At 45.5% G+C, this 23,932-nt stretch overlaps 2 protein-coding genes across 2 annotated transcripts; one reads left to right on the forward strand and one right to left on the reverse strand.

The window, feature by feature from the left end:
* Window positions 1-11,723: 11,723 nt before the first annotated feature.
* On the forward strand, window positions 11,724-12,560 carry LOC146333681 (nuclear factor interleukin-3-regulated protein-like). Its single transcript, XM_084825699.1, has one exon. The coding sequence runs from the start codon at window positions 11,724-11,726 to the stop codon at window positions 12,558-12,560; it is 837 nt and encodes a 278-aa protein (XP_084681825.1).
* A 5,778-nt stretch (window positions 12,561-18,338) lies between these two features.
* LOC146333682 (actin-like protein 9) lies at window positions 18,339-19,682 on the reverse strand. Its single transcript, XM_084826276.1, has 2 exons — window positions 19,579-19,682; window positions 18,339-19,524 (listed from the first exon to the last, which is right to left on the reverse strand). Exons 1-2 carry the CDS (start codon window positions 19,680-19,682, stop codon window positions 18,339-18,341), a joined length of 1,290 nt encoding a protein of 429 aa, XP_084682402.1.
* Between the last annotated feature and the right edge of the window lie 4,250 nt (window positions 19,683-23,932).

The following is a 23,932-nucleotide window of genomic DNA, read 5'->3' on the forward strand; positions in this document are numbered from 1 at the left end:
CTATCTATGCTTGTGGCCTGTCACCCTAATTTGTGGTAATGAAATTTATAAACTGTGTATGTGTGAAGTACTGCTTCCTTTTTTCATCTTTGAGCATACTACTACGAGTGAGTCGATCACAGTCCTGCTACTGTGAGAAAGATTTGGGAGGGGGAAATGCTTGTTGCTTTTATGTTCTGCACCATTGATCATTTGACCAACCACTACCAAACCCACTGAGTTTTTCCCCCCTAAATGGAAAAGTGCCAAACTCTTGAAACCTCTCCATCCTCAATCATTTCTAGAGATGTCTCCAAGCCATTATTTCCAGAGTTGGAAGCATGAGTTCCAAGGGGCTCATAATACTTGCCTCATCAGCAAGTGTTATGGCCCCCCATTCTTTGGATTTTAATCTGAACTGAAGGCAGACAAGGAAGATTCAGAAGTTGGTTCTGCAGGTTAGGAGCAAGGGTTTGGAACTCAAGGGGGGGATTTTGGATTGGCTCAGAAATAAGAGAAGTTATTCCCTGATTTTGGGGTGTCAGAGAGGAAGTAGCTCAGATCATTTCCAAGCCATCCCAACAAAGGCTGGGGCGGGGGGGATTCATCTGTCTCTAATTATTTCAGTTGCCCTTCTGTGTACCTTTTCTAGCTCAAGGAATGTTCATTGAGTGGGATCATATAACTCCAGTAAGTGAAATTCTAATAAGAAATCACTGATTTGAAAGGTGGCAGCTTTTATATAAGCATCCAGACTTCAGGCGCAATCCTATGGCTGATAGACAGTGGCTAGACGGCCATAGGATTATTCAGTTTTGGGGAACTGACCTGGGAGCCCATGCTCCAAGGTCAGTTCCCAGAAAACCGCCTCCCCGCTCCTACCTCTGCTGCCTCATAAGAGGCGTGGTTCGTCCCTGGTTCTGCGCTCATAAGAGCAGCACAGAGCGGGGAAAATGGGGGCATTCCTTGGGCAGGGAGGGGCAGGGACGGCGGAAATGTTATGATGCTTCCTATGCAGCATCCAGTCTCCCCCAGCCCCCCAACTCTCCAACCCACTCCAGCTAGACAACCGAAATCAGCCATCCAGCCATGAATGCAGGGTGGCCAGAGCACAGAGGAGAAGATCTGTGCTCCACCTGCATGCATTGAATAGGGGGTCCCCTCCAAGTTCAGAGGTGACCAACTATCCGCATTGCCCTCAGTTATAATGTGAAAATCAATGGGACTTTAATCATTACTAATTTAAGTCCCACCGATTTCAATGGGTCAGAGTGTGACTAAGTCTGGATCCAACCCAATATTTCCAAGAAAAAATATTTTTTAAAGGACCATACTGTGGGTCACTAAGATGATCTAAAGTTTCGATTAATATTCATTAATTTTAATTCTCAATTTTAAACTGAAAATGGTGATTTTGTGTACATGATTGGATATTATTTGTATAAGGACAAGTGTGCCTTTTTTTAGCCAATTCAAAATGTGATCTATATGATTTGTTTTATCATTGTTTTAATTTCAATGTTGTCATGATGTGAGACCACAAAATAAAATTCTGCTAGGGTTGGGAGAACCAGGCATGCTCGAGCTCACTGAAATTCTCTGAACTTTACTTCAAAGCTCAATTTGCCTCGTTTCCGTTCTCATTTATGACCTGTTTTTTGGTTCATTCTCATGGGGAAAGTTGTGCCTTTTGGGGAAAGCTGTTCATTTTTCAAACTTTACGTATTTTACAAAAGTTGTGCATTTGAGAAAGTTCTGCATGTCTCGAAAGTTGTGCATTTTGAGAAAATTCTACGTTTTTCAAGTACACATTTTACGAACGTGAATGCAAGTTCAGAAATTGGTGAGCATTTTCAGAGAATATGTGCTCCCATTTGTGTTCATGTTCAGGACTGTGAACAAGGCATTTTGGAGTGGTTTGTGAACTGGAACACAATTCGTATACATCCCTAAATGCTGCTACAACAATAGCTCTGATATTGCATCAATCCCATTGGATCCTGATATGTGTCGGCATCATGATTTAAAAACCAGCACTGATTCATGATGCTGGTTTTTACCTTTAATGCCTTAAACCAGGGATGAATAACCTTTTGGGCCCTGAGGGCCTCATGTGATGGTGGCTTGGGTATGAGAGGCCCCACGTCCACACACATACATCCACACACATCCTCTTTCCTTGCTGGCAGGGGTTGGAGAGAAGGCTCTCCCTGATTATACCGATACAGATTGTTCTTCCCTTGCTGTTATCTGTCTGAAATTCACAAGCGGGGAGTCAGGCTACCCTTAGAGGGCCACATTCAGGCTCCACATCACCAACCTCAGGCTTAAACAGTTTGGGACTTGGCTAGCTTGATCAACTCCCCTTCCCCAGCCCCATATAAACATGTGTCTGCATTAATTCTTCCTTGGTGTCCCTCCACCATCTGAAGTGCATAGCACGCGGACATAGGACATAGCCTCCCTGGTAGTGTTGCTCAGGCTTTGGATCTTTTTACCCCATGAGATCCAGCTAGCATCCTCTCTTTGTGCACTTAGGTGCCATGACAAGATGCTGCTGCTTAGACACTATGCCTGTTTTTTGTTTTCTTGCTTTTAAATCAGAATGCCTTTGATCTGTTTGGATGCAGATTTAGTAGTCTGCTGTTATGATTTGATCATTTTTATTGGGGTCTCCCCTGCACCTCCCAGAATTGCCTATTGCTTTGTTATTTTTAGGGTAGCTATGTGTCTTACAGAGTAAATCCCTCTGTTTGAGGGGCTCTCCAGTTCAGATATGGTTAAAAGGTAAACAACCATAAGACGGGAGAGCACGGGCCTTAAAATTGCTCCCCAATAGTTTGCACCCGTACAGCAGACTGAGCAGTCAGGACTACAGCTTACCTAGCCAGTCTTCCCCATGGTGGTGAGACGTATTGCATTTCCATTTGAATTATAATAATCATTTCTAAATTTGCATCTTTACATATATATCAACATATGCACATTTTATGCAAATCAGTGTCCCCTTTTGTCCTCTGTTTTAGTGATGTATTTCCTCTTTTTTGGCAATGCATAACGGTTTTATGACAGTTGTTAGCTGTTTTCATAGAATCATAGGGTTGGAAGGGGCCTGCAAAGCCATCTAGTCCAACCCCTTGCTCAGTGCAGGAAGCCTGATTCCCAGGCGGTCTCCCATCCAAGTACTAACCTGGGCTGACCCTGCTTAGCTTCCGAGATCAAACAAGATTGGGCACATCCAGCCCTTCATGGTTTCATTCTGAACAGATGGGTGAGATACACATAGTTTAAGGAACGAAGGAAGGAAGTCCTCTTTGGGATGGCATTACTGGAGCTACGGTAAAATACTCCCAACTTGTTATATCCCTAGATTTTCAAAATTGCCATGTTTAAACCTGAAATCCTGAATGGCCTCAAGAGACAAAGGAATTGTTTTTTATATTGGTCTCAACTTTTGGAAGCTGGAAAGTAGAATCGTGGTGGTTAGAGTGTCAGTGTAGGACTCGGAGACATGGATCCAAACCCCTCTTCAGTTATCTAATGAAGCGGACTCTAGTCCAGGGGTGACAGACTTGTGGCCTTCCAGATGTTATTGGACTCAAATTCCCATCTGCCCCAGCCAGAATGACCAATGGTCAGGGAAGATAGGAGCTGAAGTCCATCTGGAAGGCCACAGGTCTCCTACCCTTGTTCTGGTCCATGGAACCTCTCCCATAATAAATCTGTTTATCTCTATGACATCACAATCCTCTCTTGTGTTTGCAACAAATTATTACAGGCTACTGCTCTGGAAGATGCTCGGCTCAGCCATATGAAACTCACTTGGTGACCTCACAGGGTTGTCATGAACTATGTACTCCTGTGCTCCTTTAAGGAAGGGTGGGATTAAACACACATATGGAATCAGTAGTGATGCTGCTAAAATTTCAAAGGAATCAACATTTCTATGACTCCATGAATCTGCAAAGCTTTATCTACCATCATGGGCTGCAAGTAAATGTATCCTTTGGTGCTCTCCAGATGTTTTGGACTACAACCCTTGGCCATGCTGGCTGGACCTGACGGAGCTGGCATCCAAAACATCCGGAGGACACCAGGTTGCATTATTTTCTTTTTTCAATTTAATGATATAATGAAATTTATCATCTTGTGGCTGAAAGATCTTCCAAGTAAAGGCATCATTTTGTAACCCCAACAGTTTCCTCTTCTCCTACACTGGTTACCATTTATATCAGGGTTTTTTTGTTTTGTTTTTTTAAGATAACTGTGGTTTGCTCTGCTGGTGAAGGTCCTGACATTTTCAAAGGGAAAAGCTTGCCAAATTCTTCCTAATCAGTCATTTCTCGATAACAGACGTTCACCTTTCATGAGGGAGGCTTTGTTTCCGAGCAGAAAACATTCTGGTTTATGTTGGCAGGAACCCCAAACGCGTATCAAAACCACCCCAAAGCTGCCCTAGTTTGTTGTTCTGCTTTTCCTCCGAAAGCTAGATCCCAAAGAGTGCACAACGAAACTAAGGGGGCATGTATATTTTTTTTCCTGCTATGCAGTGAGCAATGCATTTTGTAGCTCACGTTCAAGCACCTGCTTTGTGTGCAGAAGGTTCCTGGTTGATTCCCTGGCATCTCCCAGCAGGGCTAGGAAAGTCTTCTTTCTGAGCCATCACCAAAAAAAAAGGAAAAGGAAATACATCACCAAAACAGAAGACAAAAAAGTGCGGCAATCTGCATGGCGTTTGCACGTGCTGATTTATATGTTTAGCTGCAAATTTAAGGCTAATTACTGTAATTTAAATAGAAATGCAATTTGTTGTTGTTGTTATTCAGTCGTTCAGTCATGTCCGACTCTTCGTGACCTCGTGGACCAGAGCACGCCAGGCCTTCCTGTCCTACGCTCTCTCCCGGAGCAGGCTCAAGTCCATATTCATTGCATCGGTGATGCTATCCAACCATCTCATCCTCTGCCATCCCCTTCTCCTTTTGCCTTCAGTCTTTCCAAGCATCAGGGTCTTTTCCAGGGAGTTTTCTCTTCGCATTAGGTGGCCAAAATATTTGAGCTTCAACTTCAGTATCTGTCCTTCCAATGAGCAGTCAGGGTTGATTTCCTTCAGGATTGACTGAGACTGACTTGGTGACCTGTGTGCCTGCTACTCAGTTTATTGTCCAGGTGCTAGGTGTTGATGGGCTTTAAAACAGACCTGGACTGAACAGCCCATCAAACAGAGAACACTGTCCTGCTCTAGACTGAGTCTTGGCTGTTTGTAAGCAAATACAGGGAGCGATGCACTAGTCAATTTGACAAGCATATGGTCGAGCACACAGGTTTCAGTCCAAGGAGGTTTAGGCTAAGGCAGGAGTGGTCAAAATCTAGGCAGACGTCAGAACACAGGCAGGCAACAGGATCAGGCAGAAGAGGGAATAGTCAAGGAAACCAGCAAGAGGTCAAACACAGTAAATCAGTCAGGGAAGCAGGGTCAGTGAGCAGTCCAAAAGTTCAGTATACAGAGCATCAATCACAGGGCATAATTCAGGAGGCCAGGCATACACACAGCAGAGGCTGGAAGGACCAAGTTGTTCCAACGCTGGCTGAGTTTCTGGTGAAGGCTTTTTAGGGATGTCAGAGAATTTCACCACGAATCTCAGGGAGGCCAAATGCCAGCACACTCGGCCCCCTGAAATTGGTGGCGAAACGGTCTGTGTCCCCCACCCCGCGACGGGACTTACCTTGGGCGAATCCTCCTGTCGGCAGCGGTGGCGGCGGTGGCGGCGGTGGCGGCAGTTCGGCAGCGGGTCTTCTGACCAGCTGCCACCGCCGCCATTTCCAGTAAAAAAAAACAAAACGTGATAGGCTACGTAAAGATTGACGTAGCCTATCATGGCTAGATTTTTAAAAAATACCGTGATAGGCTACGTAAATGTTTACGTAGCCTATCACGGCTGAGTAAAAAAAACAAAAACAAAACCGCGTGTACGCAAATGGCAGCGCCCATGGGTGCCGCCATTTGCATTCCTTATTTTGGCACGTCTAGTCTACGTAAACATTTACATAGACTACGGAGAAAATAAAGGGAATGCAAATAGCGTAGCATCTATGCTATTTGCGTTCCCCTTATTTTCGCCGTAGTCTACGTAAATGTTTACATAGACTAGACGTGCCAAAATAAGGAATGCAAACGGCGGCGCCCATGGGCGCCGCCATTTGCGTATGCGCGGGTTTTTTGTGTGTTTTTTTACTCAGCCGTGATAGGCTACGTAAACATTTACGTAGCCTATCACGGCTGACTGCAGGGACGCAAACGGCGGCAGCTATTGATCCAGGAGTTGATCCAGGAGGATACCATGGTCAATGGTATCAAAAGCTGATGAGAGGCTGAGCAGAATTAACAGGGTTGCACTCCCCCTGTCCCTCCCTCGATAAAGTCATCCATCAGGGTAACCAAGGCTGATTCAGTCCAGTAACCAGGATGAAACCCAGATTGGAATGGATCCAGATAATCAGTATCCTCCAAGAGCATCTGCAGTTGTTCCACCACAACCCTCTCCAGAACCTCCCCTAAGAAAGGGGGATTTGCAACTGGGCAGTAGTTGTCTAATATCATTGGGTCCAGAGTGGGCTTCTTCAGACATGGTCGCCCTACTGCCTCCTTAAGGACAGCAGGGACCACCCCGGGCCAAAAGCCTGAACTCACCATCCAGGAGTCAGAATGCTGGACCCTAAGATGTCCAGAAACATAGATCACGTGACAGAAGCCTGGAATCACAGGCCATAAGTTCAGATAGACAGGCCAAGATCCAGAGGCTGGACTAATGGGCCCAGGAGCCCATAGCCTAGACTCACAGACCAGGAGACAAACTCCAGAAGCCAGGAGTCAGGATCCCATAGCCAAGAAGCCCAGTCCCATGAGGACAGGAATCAGACAGATCTTTTTGTGCAGGCAAAGTTCCATCTCAGCCTGGAAGCTTTTCCAAGTCAGAGGGAGCCAAAGGACAGCCTAGCTTTATGGAGTCACCCCAGAGTCTAGGAATAGTTTCCCATCTTTCAGGGATAGCCAACCTGGTGCCCTCCAGATGTTTTGGACTACAACTCCCACTGTTTGTTTTTATTTGTTTTTATTTAGGCCACCAATCAGGCTGTAACCCTCCCAGACCATTGGCCATGCTGCTGGGGGCTGATGGGAGTTGAAGTCCAAAATATCTGGATAGCCCCAGGTTGCCTAGCATGGATCTAAGGAATGTGCTATTGACCTCTGGATCACACAGAGCAGCAGCACAGAGATCCATGGACCCCTGGTTCTAGCCCTGGAAGGAAGTTCCTTATGCTGTCAGACAGACCCACTGCTCACCATTTGAATTTAACCTGAGCTACTAACTCAACCTGATATTCCCTCGGTGCCTTTAAAGTATGCACCCTGGGAAGGCAATAATACCGTCTTAACTTACAGGGCGGTTGTAAGAATTTTTGGAGATAACTTGCCTTGGATAACTTTGAAGCATTAAACAATTCTATATAAGAGCTAAATCAAATAGGACTTGGAAAAGAAACCTCTTCCGCCTTTGTTTAGCACTTTACTGGACAGTTTTTTATTACAGTAACAGTGAAGGCTTTCTTGCAGGATTATGATTTTTTCCTCTCCCTCTCTCTTTTTACTGAGGTGTCACACAAAGGTGTTGAAGAGGAAACCAAGTGCAGCTGATTTTACCAACGTGAGGCTTGGACTCCAGGAGTGACAAAAAGTTGTGGTGCAGCACTGAGTTGAAAGGGCAGGCATCCCCCACTCCCACACAGATAGAGTCAGTCCCACCTGAAATGCCAGCATCAGAACAATAAGAGAGAGATTCCTGGTAAGTGATTAAGCCCTGAAATGAGATGGGTAGCCCTTGACGTTGTTGAAAAATCACACATGTGCACGGTGAAAGATGCTGAGATCACAGCTGGCGGTATCTTTCCTGTTGTCAAATGTGAAGGTTGAGGAAAACACCTAAAAAGAGGCAACAGGGTGATATTTTTTTTACTTAATTTTTATTCTACTTTTTATCTTTATAAGTGAAATGAAGCATACCAACAACATAATCACCATCTACAGTTTCCAACATTACAGTATTCTTGAGGACACAGCAACAACCAGAAAAACTAAAAAGGAAATATAAAAAGGAAAGAGAAGGAAAACAGTGAAAGAACAGGAAAACAAAGGGAACAAAAAAGGTATTAAAAAAAGGGGAAAAAGTTACATTAAAGGGCTAAATTTAAACTCTCTTACACATAAACTTCAAGTATCACTTCAACAGGGTGATTTTTGAGCTGCTATTCCCACAAAAACCATTGTTGATGCTTGTTTTCCTAATTTATTTGGAAACCCAAGATGGTCTCTGCTTAGGTTAGACTATTCCTGCAGTGTCAGCTCAGAAGCTGCAGTAGGGAAGGGAGGGAGGGAGGGAGACCTCTCGCAGCCAGTCCAGAGTTACATGCCTCTGAGTTTTCTGTAATAAACTTATGGAATTCACCACCACAAGATGTGTGATGGGCACTAACACTAAAGGGGGATTAGACCCATTCAGATTCAAGGAGGAATCATTATCATTGGTATCTGCCATAATGGTCAGATGGAAACTCTATGTTCAGAGACACTTCACTTTTGCCTGTCAGATGCTGGGGACGAACCAATAGTTGTGTTTTTCATTGTGCTTTTAATTTGCTAGTTTTCCTGTTATGTTTTAATTATGATTTTGATTATAATGTGGATTCCATTGTTAGCCATCTAGGGGCAGAAACGCAGGACATTAACTAACAAAATAAAAAAAAAAAACCTCAGGACCCAAGCTGGTGCCGCCATGCCCTTCTTGTGTCCTTCCCAGAAGCATCTTCTGTTGGGAGCCAGATGCTGAACTAGACAGATCTTTGTTCTGCTCAAGTTCCAAGCAAGTCTTTGTTTTCATCTGTCAAATATTGGCAGGTCTGTCATTACACCTAGGGATGCCTGATGGATTTCCCCCAAGTCCCTGGCTCGGCTTCCATTAGCGAGCTGAGCCGCAAGCTCTCCGCCGGAACTCACAGACACCCCGCCACGGTGGGGTCACTGTGTGCAAGTCTTTCCTTCTCCTTCCCGGGGCCCAGGAGGCTGGGAGTCTGGGGCTGGGGTCGCTGTGTGCACGTCACGAACTGGACACCACAATTTATTATTTATTATTATTTATAAATATATATTAATAAATATTATTATTTATTATTTATAAATATTATAAATATATTTATAAAAATAAATTATTATTTATTTATTAAATTTATTAATCGCCCATCTGGCTGGTCACCCAGCCACTCTGGGCGATGTACAACACACCATAAAACAATTTAAAACAATAAAATTCTACCATAATTTTTTTTTTAAAATACCCTAACCCACCCCAAATGCCTGCCTGAACAATTAATGCAGTTCCATTAGCAGAGGCGTCCAGAGCACAGTCTGGTCCAGTTTTATTGGATGAGTCAGTTATTGAGGCCCAAGGATGCAGACAAGGTGCTTGGCCAAATCCAGTCAACCACCCGTGTGCTTGACCCTTGCCCTTCATAGCTTATCACATTCAATAAGGAGGGGATATCCAGCTGGGTCCAGGAGGTGTAAATTCCTCCTTGGGAGAGGGAGTGGTGCCTACATTGTACTCCTTTCGGCGCCAGCTAAAGACCTTTTTTATTTTCCCACGCATTTTAGGATTTCAGTGTTTTAGTTCTGTTCTTTTTAATCTGCTTTTGCATTTTAAATCTTTGCATTGCTGCAAAGCATTACTCTAGGTGTACTTTTATACTGTGGTTTAAAGGTATTATATTTTATATTGTATTTCATGCTGCATTTTGTGGTTTTAATTTTTATGAACCACCCAGAGAGCTTCGGCTATTGGGCGGTATAGAAATGTAATAAATAAATACATTTTAAAACATGTAAAAACATTTGAGGTGATTCTTAAATTTGGGACGGTGAGTGCTTGGGATGTGAAATTCTCTTTTCAGCTCTTCTTCTTGGCAAGGAGAGATTGAGGTTTCTGGTCCATAACATTTTTCTCCCCTAATCCCCAATTTATTTATTTATGAGCAACAAAGAATATTTTATAATTAGGATAATAGTATAATATTATAGTAGTTTATTCCAGTACAAGAATAACCGGAGACCAGGGCTAGAGCTGCACTACTGTTTTTAATCAGTATTTAAGTGCACTGACAACTGTTGGGGCACATTACACATTCCATATACCACTTCTCTGGTGTTATTTATTGCTTATTATTATTATTATTATTATTATTACTACTACTAGTACTATTTTGGAATTATCCAAAATACCACAACAGATGTCATTTTGTGTGCTATGTTGTATAATTGCACAAGACGGATATAGTGTCACCATGATAGATAGATAGATAGATAGATAGATAGATAGATAGATAGATAGATAAAAAATTATGTGTAAACCTCTCCTTTTCCCTCCCTGCCCCAGGAGGGAAAAGTAGAGTCTTGCTCTCATCAACCTCACTCTGTGCAAATGTCTCCTTCTCCCCATCTGGGGAGGGAGGAGACATCTGTGCACATCAGTGGTGGTGCCGGTGGCGTTTCCTGCTGCCACCGGCCACCCCTTCCACCATGTGCAAACTACTCACACTCTTCTTGCCAATGCTGACACCGGCAAGGAGAATGCAAGGGGTTTGCACACGATGGAGGTGGTGCTGGTGCAGTGGGCAGCAGAGGGCAGCTGTTGAGACTCCTGCCATCGCCACCCGCCGCCACCATGCACAACCCCCTGGTGCTCTCCTTGCTGGTGTCAGCATCGGCAAGGGGAGCACAGGGGGATTGCACGTGGCGTTGCTGGTGGAGAAAGCCCACGAGCTCGTCTGGTTTGCACAGGGTGAGTTGGGCCAGCCTGTGGACAAGCAAGCCGGAGTCCGGGGGGCCAAGCTGCCAAAAGCTCAGCGGATTTGACCCCCTGGATGGGTTCCCCCACAATCCCTAACTACACCATAATTTGAGCACAGGGATCATCTAGAGAAATAAGGGGAAGAGGAAACAGCCAGAGGGTACTGGGAAGGCATAGAGGGAGAACAGCTATGCACAGCCAGGACCTGTAGAGGTAAGGAATCACATGTTGGTCTGGAGTAATTAGAGGTGCTGGTAAAGTTCTCCTTAGAAAGACTCAGAACAGAACTTCAGGGGTTCATTAAAGCTTGCCTCAAGCCCCAGAATTCTTCTTCCACTTGGATTAAAATCTGAGCAGATGTAATTCCTGGTTTCCACAGCCTCTCAGATTTTTTCCACTATTGAGCATAATAGGAGGGAAATTAAGACCCTACAGGGGCAAAATCCAAAGTGGGCAGGAAAGGCCACCCCATGTATCCTTCATTGGGAGGATTCCCTCTCCTTGGCTCACACACACACATACACACACAGAAACAGCATCTTTCACCCACCCATATATAGAGCATTCGCTCCATTAGTTTGTATAAGAGTGACCAATATTGGGTTAATGTGTCTTTGTCCTTAGACTGGCTGGAAAGAATTCCCTGAGACCTTATTTCTTTCCTGGAAGAACTTGAGTAATATCTGAGATAATTCAAGGGGAACTTGGGAAATGTCACCCACGTCTAGACGTAAGCACCCCATCCTTTGGCTACACAGGTCTCAAGTTTTTCTTGCCCCTGTAAAATTTGAACCTTTTGTTTTCCAGTAAGCACCAATCCAAAAAAATAAATAAACACATACTGGGACCATGGAACACTTTCAGGAACCAGTGGGAGCTTTTGGCCCACTGGCCATTCACTGCAAGAAAGCCATGCTCCCCTGTGGTGCAAGCGGAACTCTGCGGCGGAAACGAGAGTTTACCCCTGAGGAGAAGAAGGACACTGTATACTGGGAGAAGAGGCAGAAGAACAACGAAGCTGCCAGGCGTTCCCGCGAAAAGAGGCGTTTCAACGATTTTGCAATAGAAAACAAGATGGTTGCTCTCCAGGAGGAGAACCAGTGCCTGCGTTTGGAGCTACTTGACCTGAAGACACGCTTTGGCCTCACTGATTGTACCCCGGGAATTCAGAACACCCAAGTCCATTCCCTCCTTCACACAGAAGACAGCTGCTGGTTTAGGGCTCCAAACACCACTCCTTTGTCACAAGACCCAGTAGATTTCATGTACCTCTCAAGGGAGTTCTTTGGTTCCAACCCAAGGCATAGTTCCTTGCTCTATGACATGGGCTCCCCACAGGCAAAGAGTTACAAGGAATCCACTTTCTTCAGATCTGCCTTCTCCCCAACTTTCCTCAACTATTATCTCCTCCATAATTACTCCAGTAATTTCCCGACATTCGATGGCTCCCATTTACCAATCATGTTGCCAAACATGGCTGAGGTAGGGAAGGAAGACCCTCGAAGCACTTCGGGCATTGGAGATGAGCAGCAAGTGACCGAATTTCCCTCCTGTGGATTGCTAGAGACTCCGGAAACCCCTCCAACAGTCCGCAGTTCCTCTGCTTTGCCACATAAACTTAGAATTAAGACAAATTTCCATTTCTTGGACAATGGAAGCATTGATGGGCATCATACAGATAAATAATTGTGATCTGGTAGGAAAAATCCTTGGAATGAGAAGATGAAACAGGACCTCTTTTGTACTAGCCATCTTTTGGACATCAGTGAAGAATCAGGATTAGATAACACAACTGGGTGTGTGTGTGAATGCACAGGGAAGGGGGATTCTTAAATCTGTTTACCCTATCTCAAATGTGCTTGCAAAAAGTCAGGTTTGGTTCTTTGTTTGCCAGTAACCTGCAGCCAAGGACTAGCTGGTTAGTTTTAGGAGAGGCAGTGCCGGCTTCAGTTTTTGAGGGTCCTTGGGTAAGATACCCTCAATGGCGCCCCCTTAAGATCCAAGATCTAGTATCATAGATTTTAAGAACTGAACAGGAAACCTGAAGGAGTTTGGATTCAACACCTAGTGTCTTGTACTTGAAAACATAAGATATGAGGCCTAGTTCAGATCCAAGGCCTACAGCCAGTCCTGGAAGCCAAATCTGGCCCTCCTGGGGTCCAAATCCAGCTCTCCTGGGTTCCCCAGAGGGCCCTGCCCCCTTCCCTCAACCACTGGTTGCTTGATGGTTTCCTCACTTTTTCCCCCATTCTCAAGGGTTGAAATGCTCATAAGGCTAATTTCTGGCAATAAGAACTTTAAGCTACCATATGCTCATGTATTTTGTTGCTTTTGGCCCTGTCAGCCCCTTGGCATGTGGCTCCTGACAGCTTCTCCAAAACTGAATTTGGCTCTTGGGGTAAAAGAGGTTCCCTCCACCTGGCATGGAGTCACATACTCTTGAGACATGAATTGAAAGTTAGGATTCGAAGCCTAGTGTCTTGGTCTTGAAGGCCTTGCTAGGATCCAAGGCCTACTATCTCAGACTCAAGGCCTTGAACCAGATGCCTAAATGAGGCCTAATTAGGATCAAGGCCTACTATCTAAGTCTCTATCCCTTGAACCAGACACCTAAATGAGGTCTAGTTAGGATCCAAGGCCTACTATCTCAGACTCTAGTCCTTGAACCAGATGCCTGACGTATGAGGCCTAGTTAGGATCCAAGGCCTACTATCTCAGTTTCTAGGCCTTAAATCAGACACATAAAGGATAAGGCCTAGTTAGGATCAAAGCCTACTATCTCAGTCTCTAGGCCTTGAACCAGACACCTAAATGAGGCCTAGTTAGGATCCAAGGCCTACTATCTCAGCCTCTAGGCCATGAACCAGAAACCTAAACTATGAGGCCTAGTTAGGATCCAAGGCCTACTACCTCAGCCTCTAGGCCTTGAACCAGACACCTCAGGTTCTAAGGCCTAATAAGTTACTATGGGCTGTGTATGCTAAGGCCTCAGAATCTAATCAGTGGGGAGAAAGCAATAGCAGTGAGTATCATCATCCTCTGTCAGGCAACATGAGCCCTCCAGATTGGCCAAAGATGGTATAAATATCCTAAGAGCTTGCCCTTCTGGCCTTGCTTCCTCAAGAAAGCAGCACCTTTTGAGCTGCACTTTAGCTGCCCCTGGCACAGACATACCATAACCAATTTATCTGCAAAGAAGATCATGTTTTTTGTGTGTATGTGTGTGATGGATTTGTGCATTATATGAGATTTTTCTTAAATGAAATATATATAAAAATTGTACGATGATCAACATTCAATAGATATTTGTCTGTAAGAAAAGGGGGCAAAAACACCCCACAGGTGATTGCAATAAACATCAATGTGCTGATGCAACTGAAGTCAATACTGATAGATATTGAACTTGTTCATTTTCTGAGGCCATTTTGACAGCAGTAGAAAAACACCATATATTGGGAGTGGTTCCTAAATTGGTTGTGGGGCATTACTATTTCCTTCTACTATGACCAGTCACTTTGGACTGTCAAATTGTATACTGTATGAAACTAAATTCTCTCCTTTCTGGGATAGGAATCCTGCATCTTTAAGAGATGCTTTATAGGGAGCTGCTGCTTACCAGAGGGCAAATGCGCTCTGTACATGTTCAGAGGTACAGTGTCCTCTGACTCATTAAAAACTCATACAGAGAATCTGGCTCCCTTCACAGAAGAAAGGCACCCTGCCCATCCATGCGTACAAGCATTTTTCCTTGTGGGGACAGGGGGTGGGCTGTTCCTCTTAAGGAGCAAGAAGGTACTCTGCACATGCTTTGAAGCACTCAGAATGTGGTACCAGGAAACCAAAATAGTCAACTTTTATTCTGAGCCCACCAATCAATCCTGCTTTTTGTTAAATCCATATCATACCAGTAGATCTACAATAATAAAAGAGATTTAAAAGAACAAAAAACAAACAAACCCCACAGTGGTGTTACTGCATGCGCTCTCTCTTTCCACTAACTGAAACCACAACATCCTCATCTCACCATTGCTCAGGGGACCTGACCGAACAAGAGCAAAGAGATGAGGAAGGTTGATAGATATCCACAGTGTGACCACTGTACCGGATGGCTTCTTGCAAGCAGGAGAGACCACAGAAAGGACAGGCTTTCGTTACGTTTTGGTTACGTTCAAGACAGATGCACTTTGGCCAAAGATAAGAGGCCTCAGCTGGGAGTTCTCACGTACAACAAAGGCCATTAGGGTCACTAGATCTCAGTGAGGTTTCAAGGTTTAAGCCTCCTTTTCAGGGTTTCCAGAGAAAGGTGTAAAATGTCAGGAAGAAGGCTTAATCATGGGGCGGGCAGGGTAGGGGCAGAGAAGTGAGTTATGTTCCTCTCTGAACTTTGCCATGCTAAAGACTGAGATAAGGATTTGTGTAAGGCTCCCCATGCATTAAAATCAGGAATGGACTCATTCATCCATCTGTTTTCTGCTCTGTGGCATGTTCACACGTGTTTACTCACACAGGTCTGTTCCATACCCTTTCTGCTCTAGTCTGTTTTATACACACATACATACACTGTTGTTAGTCTTTCTATCTTTCCCATATATACATGGCCATTCACATTTAAGTACAAATTTAAATTCATATTTTTAAACATTCTTTCTCACGAAGCGCACATTTCTGAAATGTATTCCTCTCCAAATATGCATTTCTCAGCATATTTTCTTTCGAAAGACACGACTTGAAATGCATTTGGATACATCCCTTGAGCCAAGAAGCGGCTCAGTGCAGAAGCTGGTGGATTAATTCACCTCTGGTCCGCGCCTTGGTCCAACAAGTGTGGGTGAGGCCAGTTTGTACCAGGATTCGCAAAGGTCCTGGATTGAAATCATGTGCAGATGCCGCTGCTGAGGCTGTTTTAACTATTGGCTCTGCCTTGTTTTCCACAAGGGTCCCCCCACCCGCCACCTGCTATGCAGAGCCAGGAACAATGAGACAGGGCCGGGCACCAAGAGTGCGCATGTTCGGGCACGTGCCAACGGCCCACCCCTCAGCAGGCCCCACGGCCAAGAGCCCCCCGGACTTGCTCCTCCTCTTCCCCATTGCAACCTGCATGTTCGCCTGCCTCTCGCTCTGGCCCGGGCATGGTGAGGAGGGGGAGGAGAAGGCGGAGCAGCCGGCCACGGCCTCCTGGCTCCTTGGCTCTCTGCCGGTCAAGCAAGCAAGTGGCGGCAATGATGAGGAAGAGGAGGGGGGGGAAGAGCAGCTGGTGACCATGGCAGTGAGAAGGGAGACTCACTGAGGGAGGAGGCCCACCGAAGATGTCTTCCCAAGGGCCCCCACAAACCTGGAGCTGAAACTACATCGGACCCCCTCCCCAGCTCCCGGGCTCCACCCTCTTGTCAGGGAAGGGGAACCTCAGGAAATGTGGCAACCTGAGCAGCGATATCCACTAAAACTGCCTGCAGCGTGAGGCTCCTGAGAAAGGTCACGACACCTGTCCCCTGCATTCAGGAAACAGGGCATGCAGGCGCACAGAACGGAAACATGTTGCTTCACTAAAAAAAGACACGCTCGGACCTTTCTGCTGGAAGGTGCAAAATTTTGCTTTCAGTAAGAAGTTGTTTGCTGTAGGAAGCTTTTTTTTTTTTTAAGGATTGCAAAAAGTTCCCCAAGCTTTCCCTATAAGAACACGACTAAATATTGGGGCACTGTGGAGGATGCAAAATGGTGGCCAGGCACCAAAGGTGGGCCTGGTTGGGCACCTGCACAGGGCCCACACCCCAGCAGGGGCTCTCTGAGAAGAGCCCCCTGGAGTATCTCCTCCTCTTCCCCATTGCAAACTGCTGGTTCACCTGCCTCTCGCTCTGGTGGTGAGGAGGAGGAGGAGGAGATGCCACTGCCTCCTTCCCCGCCAGTTCTCTCCCTGTCAAGCAAGCCAGTGGTAGCAACGATGAGGAAGACGTGGAAGAGCAATTGGACCTGGTGACAACGGCGGCGAGAGGGGAGACTCCCGGGAGAGGGCCATCGAGGGTGTCTTGCTCAAAGGGCCTCAAAAGCCTGCAGCTGGCACGGCTGCCAACAAAGTTACCACTGTGGCCACTCGCAAGGGCAAAACACAAGTCCGAACAAAACAAAGAAAGAACCCAAATTAAGCTGACCCACTGCAGGCGCTGAAGGTGAGCCCACCTCCAAGAAACCGTGGGGGAATTTTTCCTCTCCCTGGAGAAATGTGGTGAAATGATTTCCCCTCCCCCCAACCTCCCTGTCCGTGAACTGGGTGGAGAATTTCGAGTGGTCATTTGTGCACAGCTCAACCTGAGACGGACTATATGCTGCTGCTCTGACTCGTGGTACGCCCCCCTCAACTTCCCAAAACCTTAGGGCAAAGGTGGGTAACCTGGTGCTCTCCAGATGTTTTGGACTACAACTCTCATCAGCCCCAGCTGACACGGCCATCGGGCAGGGACAATGGAGGTTGCCATCCAAAACTTATGGAAAACACCAGGTTGCCTACTACCCTCCTTCAGATCTTTTAACTGAAGCTTAAAGACTGGATTCAGGGACATCAGAAAGTCAGACTATTTCTACATCCATTCCAGTACTGTCTGCCCTGACTGGTAGCAGCTCTCCAGGGACTCAAGGTAGAGAACCATCTTTTCCATCACTGGCTGCTACCTGATCCTTTTAACCACATATCTCAGGGATTAGACCTGAGCCTTTCTGCAGGCAAAGCAGTTGCTCTGCCTGGAACTTTGAGGGGATGGAGAAACATGTTCAGTTCACATTTTAATGCCTCATTTTGCACTGCGTGAACCGACACTTGCTTCTTCAAAATTCACACTTTTCTGAGTGTTGCAATGGCATTCTCCGATCAAAAACCATGTACAAAAATAGTAGACAAAACAATGTCTAAATGTGCATTATATTAGGAAAACCAATGGCAAAAAAATGTGTATATTAGGCAAGCATGCATTCAAAAGGGCATGTGTTAGGAGAGATGTGCACAAAAAATGCTGATGAATTTTCATGCAGATGTTTAAAACATAATTCTCAAAGCTCGGGACAAATTGAACTTAAGACTGGATAAATTCTCAAAGTTTGAGTCAAACCAAACTTAGGAACGAAAAAATGAGAACCAAGGAGAAAGCAAACTCGACAGAATTGTCCGTCCCTTTAGTCTCGTTCTCTGCTTAACTCCCCTTGAAAAGAGAAGCAGGCAATGGTGGGTGTGCCGCCCGTGGGGTTCCCCCCTGGGTTGGCGCATACCCTAGTCAGGCGACCTGGGCTTAGGTATGGCATGTCCTACGGAACATTTGCATGACCAGCTACTAATTCGATCTGACAGGGAGCTGGGATTACTCTTCAGCCAAGAACTACCAGCCCTATTTCAAGCCTAAGCAAACACACTGATTTATTTTTCGTTCCCTCCCCTGCCATTTCAGCCTCGACCTCCGCTGGGGGGAAATCTGGCCCATCTCAGTAGCACTTCCTGTGCACAATGTAGGGCCCCTGCTCCTGGTATTGTTCTTTTCTGATCCAACATGGCTGGAAGTTTTTCAAGGAAGCGAGAATGGATCCCCCCGTCCAGACGGAATAGTGCCTCAACGGGGCACTTGTGACTTTCACTTTTGTGTTGGTGTGCACGGTAGCCAGGAGCTCATGAGTAAACCTCCTTTCCAAGCCCTTGAAGAGGGATGACCCTCCGCACAACATGATGTTTTCATACATTTCCTTCCTCGATTCTTCGGGGACCTTCTTTAAGCTTTTCTGGGCCATGCCGTGGATTCCTAGAAGAGTCAGGCCTGGCATTTGTGGAGGGCTGAACAACATCTCCGGACACTGAAACCTCTCTTTCCCCAGAGCGATCACTTGGCCATCAGGCAACTGGTAGTCCACCAAGTATTCCCGCTTGGGACGATTCCACTCATTCTCAAAATCAAGGGCCACATAACAGCACTTTTGTTTGATGTCATCAATGACGTCCAGCATTCTTTCATCGAAGGAGTGCCCCAGGTCCTTAAGAAGGTCCATCAGAAAAGACGTCAGATTGGCTCCAGCAATGTCCATCCGTTCTGTGGCATGTGGCAAAATGTACCCTTGATGGACCGGCACAGTGTGTGTCATGCCATAGCCTGTGTCTACCACCAGCCCACTAATCTTCCCATGGGCATACACTGACAAGACAGACTGATATGCCACATACATCCCTGGGGAGTTGAGGGACTCAAAAACAACCTCCACCAACTTTTCTCTGTTTGTAGTTGGACAGAGGGGCGGATCGGACATTAAAAGGGCATGGTCTTCTGGAGCAACTTTGAGGTCGTGGTAGAAGAGGTGCCTCCACAGGACTTCAGCTGCCTCCCAGTCTACGATTATGCCATGTCTTACCGGCCAACAGATATCAACGTCAGTCTCCAACCGAGCTTGCTCCCCGATGAAGGTGTCTGGTCTGTCTCGTCTAGTCCTCATGGACCTTTCTGTAGGATGCCCAACCACAGTCTCAATGACTGACTGGGGTGTCTGTTGACCTGCAAACCCAGCTTTACATGTTCCAGTGCCAGTATCGATCACAACAGCTCCCGTCTTGACCACTGCACGGCCTCTCTCTGGAGTTCTTGACCTTCCCCTGGTAGCACCCCTTTCCACCGAAGAGTGCCGAGATCTGGACGACTGGTCCAACGCATGTCCCGGGGAGGGGTTCCTTGATCTAGGATGCCCCGGGCTGACCAACCTCAGCCCTGGGCTCTTCGATCGTGAGGAGCCCGGACTCCTTGTCTGTGAAGGGCCTGGACTGGAAGACCTGGCACTCCTGAACGACATTTCTAATGAGCCCTAAGGGTGAGGTACAACACCAGAGTGCCAGCTCCTTGCCCCTTATGCTGTCGTCATAAAGGAGAATGACGATGTCACATCAGTGCCTTGGGTGGACTGGCTTGGACCAGGTTTTGAAACATTCCACAAGAAACAATGGGCAGCGGGCTGGAATCCCGGAATCTTAAGGGCGAATGGAACACCACGTGCCATCCACGCAGGCATGGGCAGATGTCAGGCTTGATTTTTCTTTTTTAAAAATGAAACAAGACTGGGTTTTTCAAATGAGTTTGGATTTCTATGAATCAGACCTCCAGACTCTGCAGTGGACTGCCTTTTCCCGAGTCACATTTTGGGGAGGTCCTAATTAGCTAATTAGCGCTAATTAGGGATGTATGGATGCTGTAAAATCTGTCCCATCTGCATTTTGTGACTTGTCAGGTGCCTTTCATTCTATCTTCCACTCATGTTAGGGGAAATTATGCAAAATGTGGCTGAAATTTGTGTAAATCATGCAAATCGCACTCCACAATTTGCACACATTTCTATTATGTAAATTTTTAAAACTAGAAAAAGTTCCTGGATTTCAGGAAAAGCCCTGCAGCTTGGCCCAAGTCCAGTGCTTGCCGGGAGTCCATCAAGCCAAAAAAGGGCCAGATTCCACAGCAACAGACAACAGTAGTAGAGATTCAGCTTTTCCCAACACTGCTGTCATCTGGGCACCAATTAAAGACCTATTTAGGGTGCAATCCTATGCCTGTTCAGACATCAAAAGTCCTACAACTCCCAGCATTCCCCAGCTAGCATGGCTGGCTGGGGGATGCTGGGAGTCGTAGGACTTTTCTCTGTCTAAACATGCATAGGATTGTGCCCTTAATAAATCTAGCTTGCTCTAAGCCCTGGGACCTCTTATTTTATGTAACCCCAAAAAAAAGGTAAAGGTAAAGGTGTCCCCAACCAGTCGTGTCCGACTCTAGGGTGCGGTGCTCATCCCCGTTTCTAAGCCGAAGAGCCAGCGCTGTCCGAAGACGCTTCCGTGGTCATGTGGCCGGCATGACTGAACACTGAGGTGCACGGAATGCTGTTACCTTTCTCGCCGAGGCGGTACCTATTTATCTACTTGCAATTTCTTGCTTTCAAACTACCTAATGTATATTTTCCTTCTTTTTACCCATGCCTCCATTTCCCTCTCCTTGTGTCTGCAGTAGCTAAACTGTAATCTCCTCGGGGCAGGGAACTAACCTCTTGAAACTTTGTAAAGCATAACACAGAAAGGTTGTGCTACATAAAGAAAGAACACTTAAAAGAAATTGAACACCCTGAACCAAAAGAAGGAACAAAAATAGACAATCTCTCATGTGTGTTCACCCAGGAAAAGGTAACATTGCATGTTTACTAAAGTGTGTTTACTAAAAAAAAGAACATCTTCATTGCATACATTAAGACCTTCCTCTATAAATAGGTATTTAACCTTCAATCTGTTGCTTTATTAATTTTATTGCTCCTCAATGTTTAAAATATTTAATATTGGAATATTTTGATACTTGTATTCTTGCGTTATTGTTTTTATTTGTTTATTTGTGATTAATTTGTTATTGTTTGGTTTTATAACTGTAAACCACCCCGATGGCATTTACCTGTTGGGCGATATCGAAATCTAATAAAAGACAGACAGACAGAAGCACTACTCTGTATTGAATAGGATTTGACTCCCACAAAAGTGTGCGTGCAATTACATGCCTGAGAAGCTGCTCATTTTGCAACCTCACTTTCCCAATCTGAAGGTTGCTAACTTACCACAAGATAGGCACACACACTCATACATACCTAGTCACCCTCCTGGCTTGTGGCTTCAAAACAGGAGGTTAATCTGAAAAGATTGCCCAAATCAAGGTTTTTCCAAGGCATGGAGATTTAAATCCAGGGTTCTGCTTGCTGAGAATCAAAAATAAAAGGCAGAGGAGCAAGGGCAGTGGAAACGTTGGCAACTCTCCTTCCCATACTAACCTGCAAAGATTGCAAGGGAGAACTGATGCGAATGCTGCCCCTAAGTGCCCAGGTCTAAGGTGCCACCACTATAACTGCGGTTCCCATATGTTTCTTTTTTTCCTTCCCAGCCAGGAAGGAACGGAAAGCAGAGATAAGAGTGGGGATGATCTTGCCCTGTGCCACACGTGCTTCCTGTTTTCTGCAGCGGGTGGAAATCCTTAAAGAGACACCCCCCACCCCTAATAAAAAGTTTGCAAGCTTCTGCTAACTGAAAATAAAATAAAAATAAAAATCCCGGGTTGGCCTAATCTCTCCATGACCACTAGGTGGCGCTAGTAGAGCGCAGCTAAGAAGGGGGGGGGAGGGACTCAGGAAAGTAATATTAAAGCAGATTTTTAAAATATATATATTATTATTTATTGAGAAAGTATACAAGTACAAAATAGTTATAGCATACATCGAATACAGTGTACATACAACATGCAAAAAATATACAGCCATTCACATGAGACAATATTGCATTTTAAATGTGATTGTAATATTTCTCTGTGAGCCGCTTCAGGATTGTTATATTTAGTAGTATATAAATATCACAAATAAATAAATAAATTTCATTCATTTCATTTCTTATATTTCTATACCTCCCCATAGCTGAAGCTCTCTGGGCATTTCACAATAAATACATAAATAAGAACCATATGCTATTAAAGAGGAATTTTATCCAAACAAAACAGTCAGCAGCAGCATGGGATCATGAGGGAATTTTAAAATATAGCAAATAGCTGGTCTCCATGTGAGGCAGATGGTTTGATAGTCCACAGTGGTCCTCTGATAAGCAGTTAGTTTACTTACTTTAAGGGGACCTCTCAGTTAGGCGGCTTGAATCTCATCGAACTCCATGGTGTAGAAACCATCTGACTGTGCACAGAGCTGCAGCCTGCTGGAACAGTACAACAGGGGTTCATATCTTGAACTTTTAAAATAATAATAATAATAAATGTATTATTTTAAAAAACAGGTTACTTCACAAAACCGATCACTGTGAACACTAAGACATTACTGTTTTTTAGACACTGCAAAGACTAAAACCTATTAAGGCAGGTTTAAGTAAAACAGAAAACTAAACTTTAAACAGGCTTAAGGGCTACCTTGCTGGTTGCTGGGATTTGTGATCAAGGATGCCAGACTGATGAACCTTTCGGTCTGATCCTGCAAAGCCCTTCATGTGCTTGGATGAGTCTCCAATTGCACATTAGAGTTAGATGAACCTCCATGTACAGACACAGTTTACCCCAATAGACTGGGAACGTCCTTCACTCTCACACTCTGGTCTTACTTTGGTTTTATGCACTGGAGCATTTTTACTCTTTGGCTGCTGACCTTATCATGGTTTTTATTATGTGCCATCCATTATTTTATTGTTAGAGTTTTGTGTGTTTCACTTGGCTTATTATTGGGTGGTTTAAAAGCATAATAAATAAAAACAGCTAAATAAAGTATTGTGAGCTTTCTGGGGGCTGTTTCCCGTTGTTTTAGGGTGGCCGCTTAGGAATTGTCCCCTCCCCCTGCAAAAGAGGAAATGCATTAGCCCAAAAGGAGGACACAAATCTGCATAAAATGAGGGTGTGCTAATTTATTTGTCAAGATGCAAATTTAGAAAAAATACTTAAGCAGAAAAAGAGCCCATGTGTCTTGAGAGCCAGCGTGGGGTAGTGGTTCGAGTGCTGGCCTGGGACTCGGGAGAGCTGGGTTCTAGTCCCCACTCGGCCGTGGAGCTCAGTGGTGACTTCGGGCCGGTTATGGACGCTCAGCCTAACCTGCCTCACAGGGCTGTTGTGAGGATAAAATGGAGAGGAGGAGGGCCGTGGGTTCCTTGCAAGAGGAAAAATGCTGGGATATAAATGTAATCAGAATAACAAACATCTGATCTCACCACAGCACAGACGCTTGTGACCAGGTGAGCTGCAGGCCTACCTGTGCAGCCAGGTTCTGCTAACAGCGGAAGGGCAACAGATCTTGTGGTTCATGAAACGGAGTTGTACAGGGCAGCTCTTCCAGCGCAGGACGGTCCTTTGTGGGAAAAGGACACAGGGCCACCCTGTGGCGCTAGGAAACAGGGTGCTGGATTGGACAGACATCGGCAAGCCCAGCACCAAAATCCAGCCCGGTCAGGCAGCTGCACGGGCCCCGGGGGGACCTGCCGCCTGCCCGGCCACTGATCCAACCCACCAGCGACCCCCACCTGGGCCCGGGCCTCCTCTCGGTGCTGG

The sequence above is a fragment of the Heloderma suspectum genome, chromosome Z, assembly GCF_057233095.1.
Source record: "Heloderma suspectum isolate Gila_16-S chromosome Z, 16-S_ref, whole genome shotgun sequence".
Lineage (NCBI taxonomy): Eukaryota > Metazoa > Chordata > Lepidosauria > Squamata > Helodermatidae > Heloderma > Heloderma suspectum.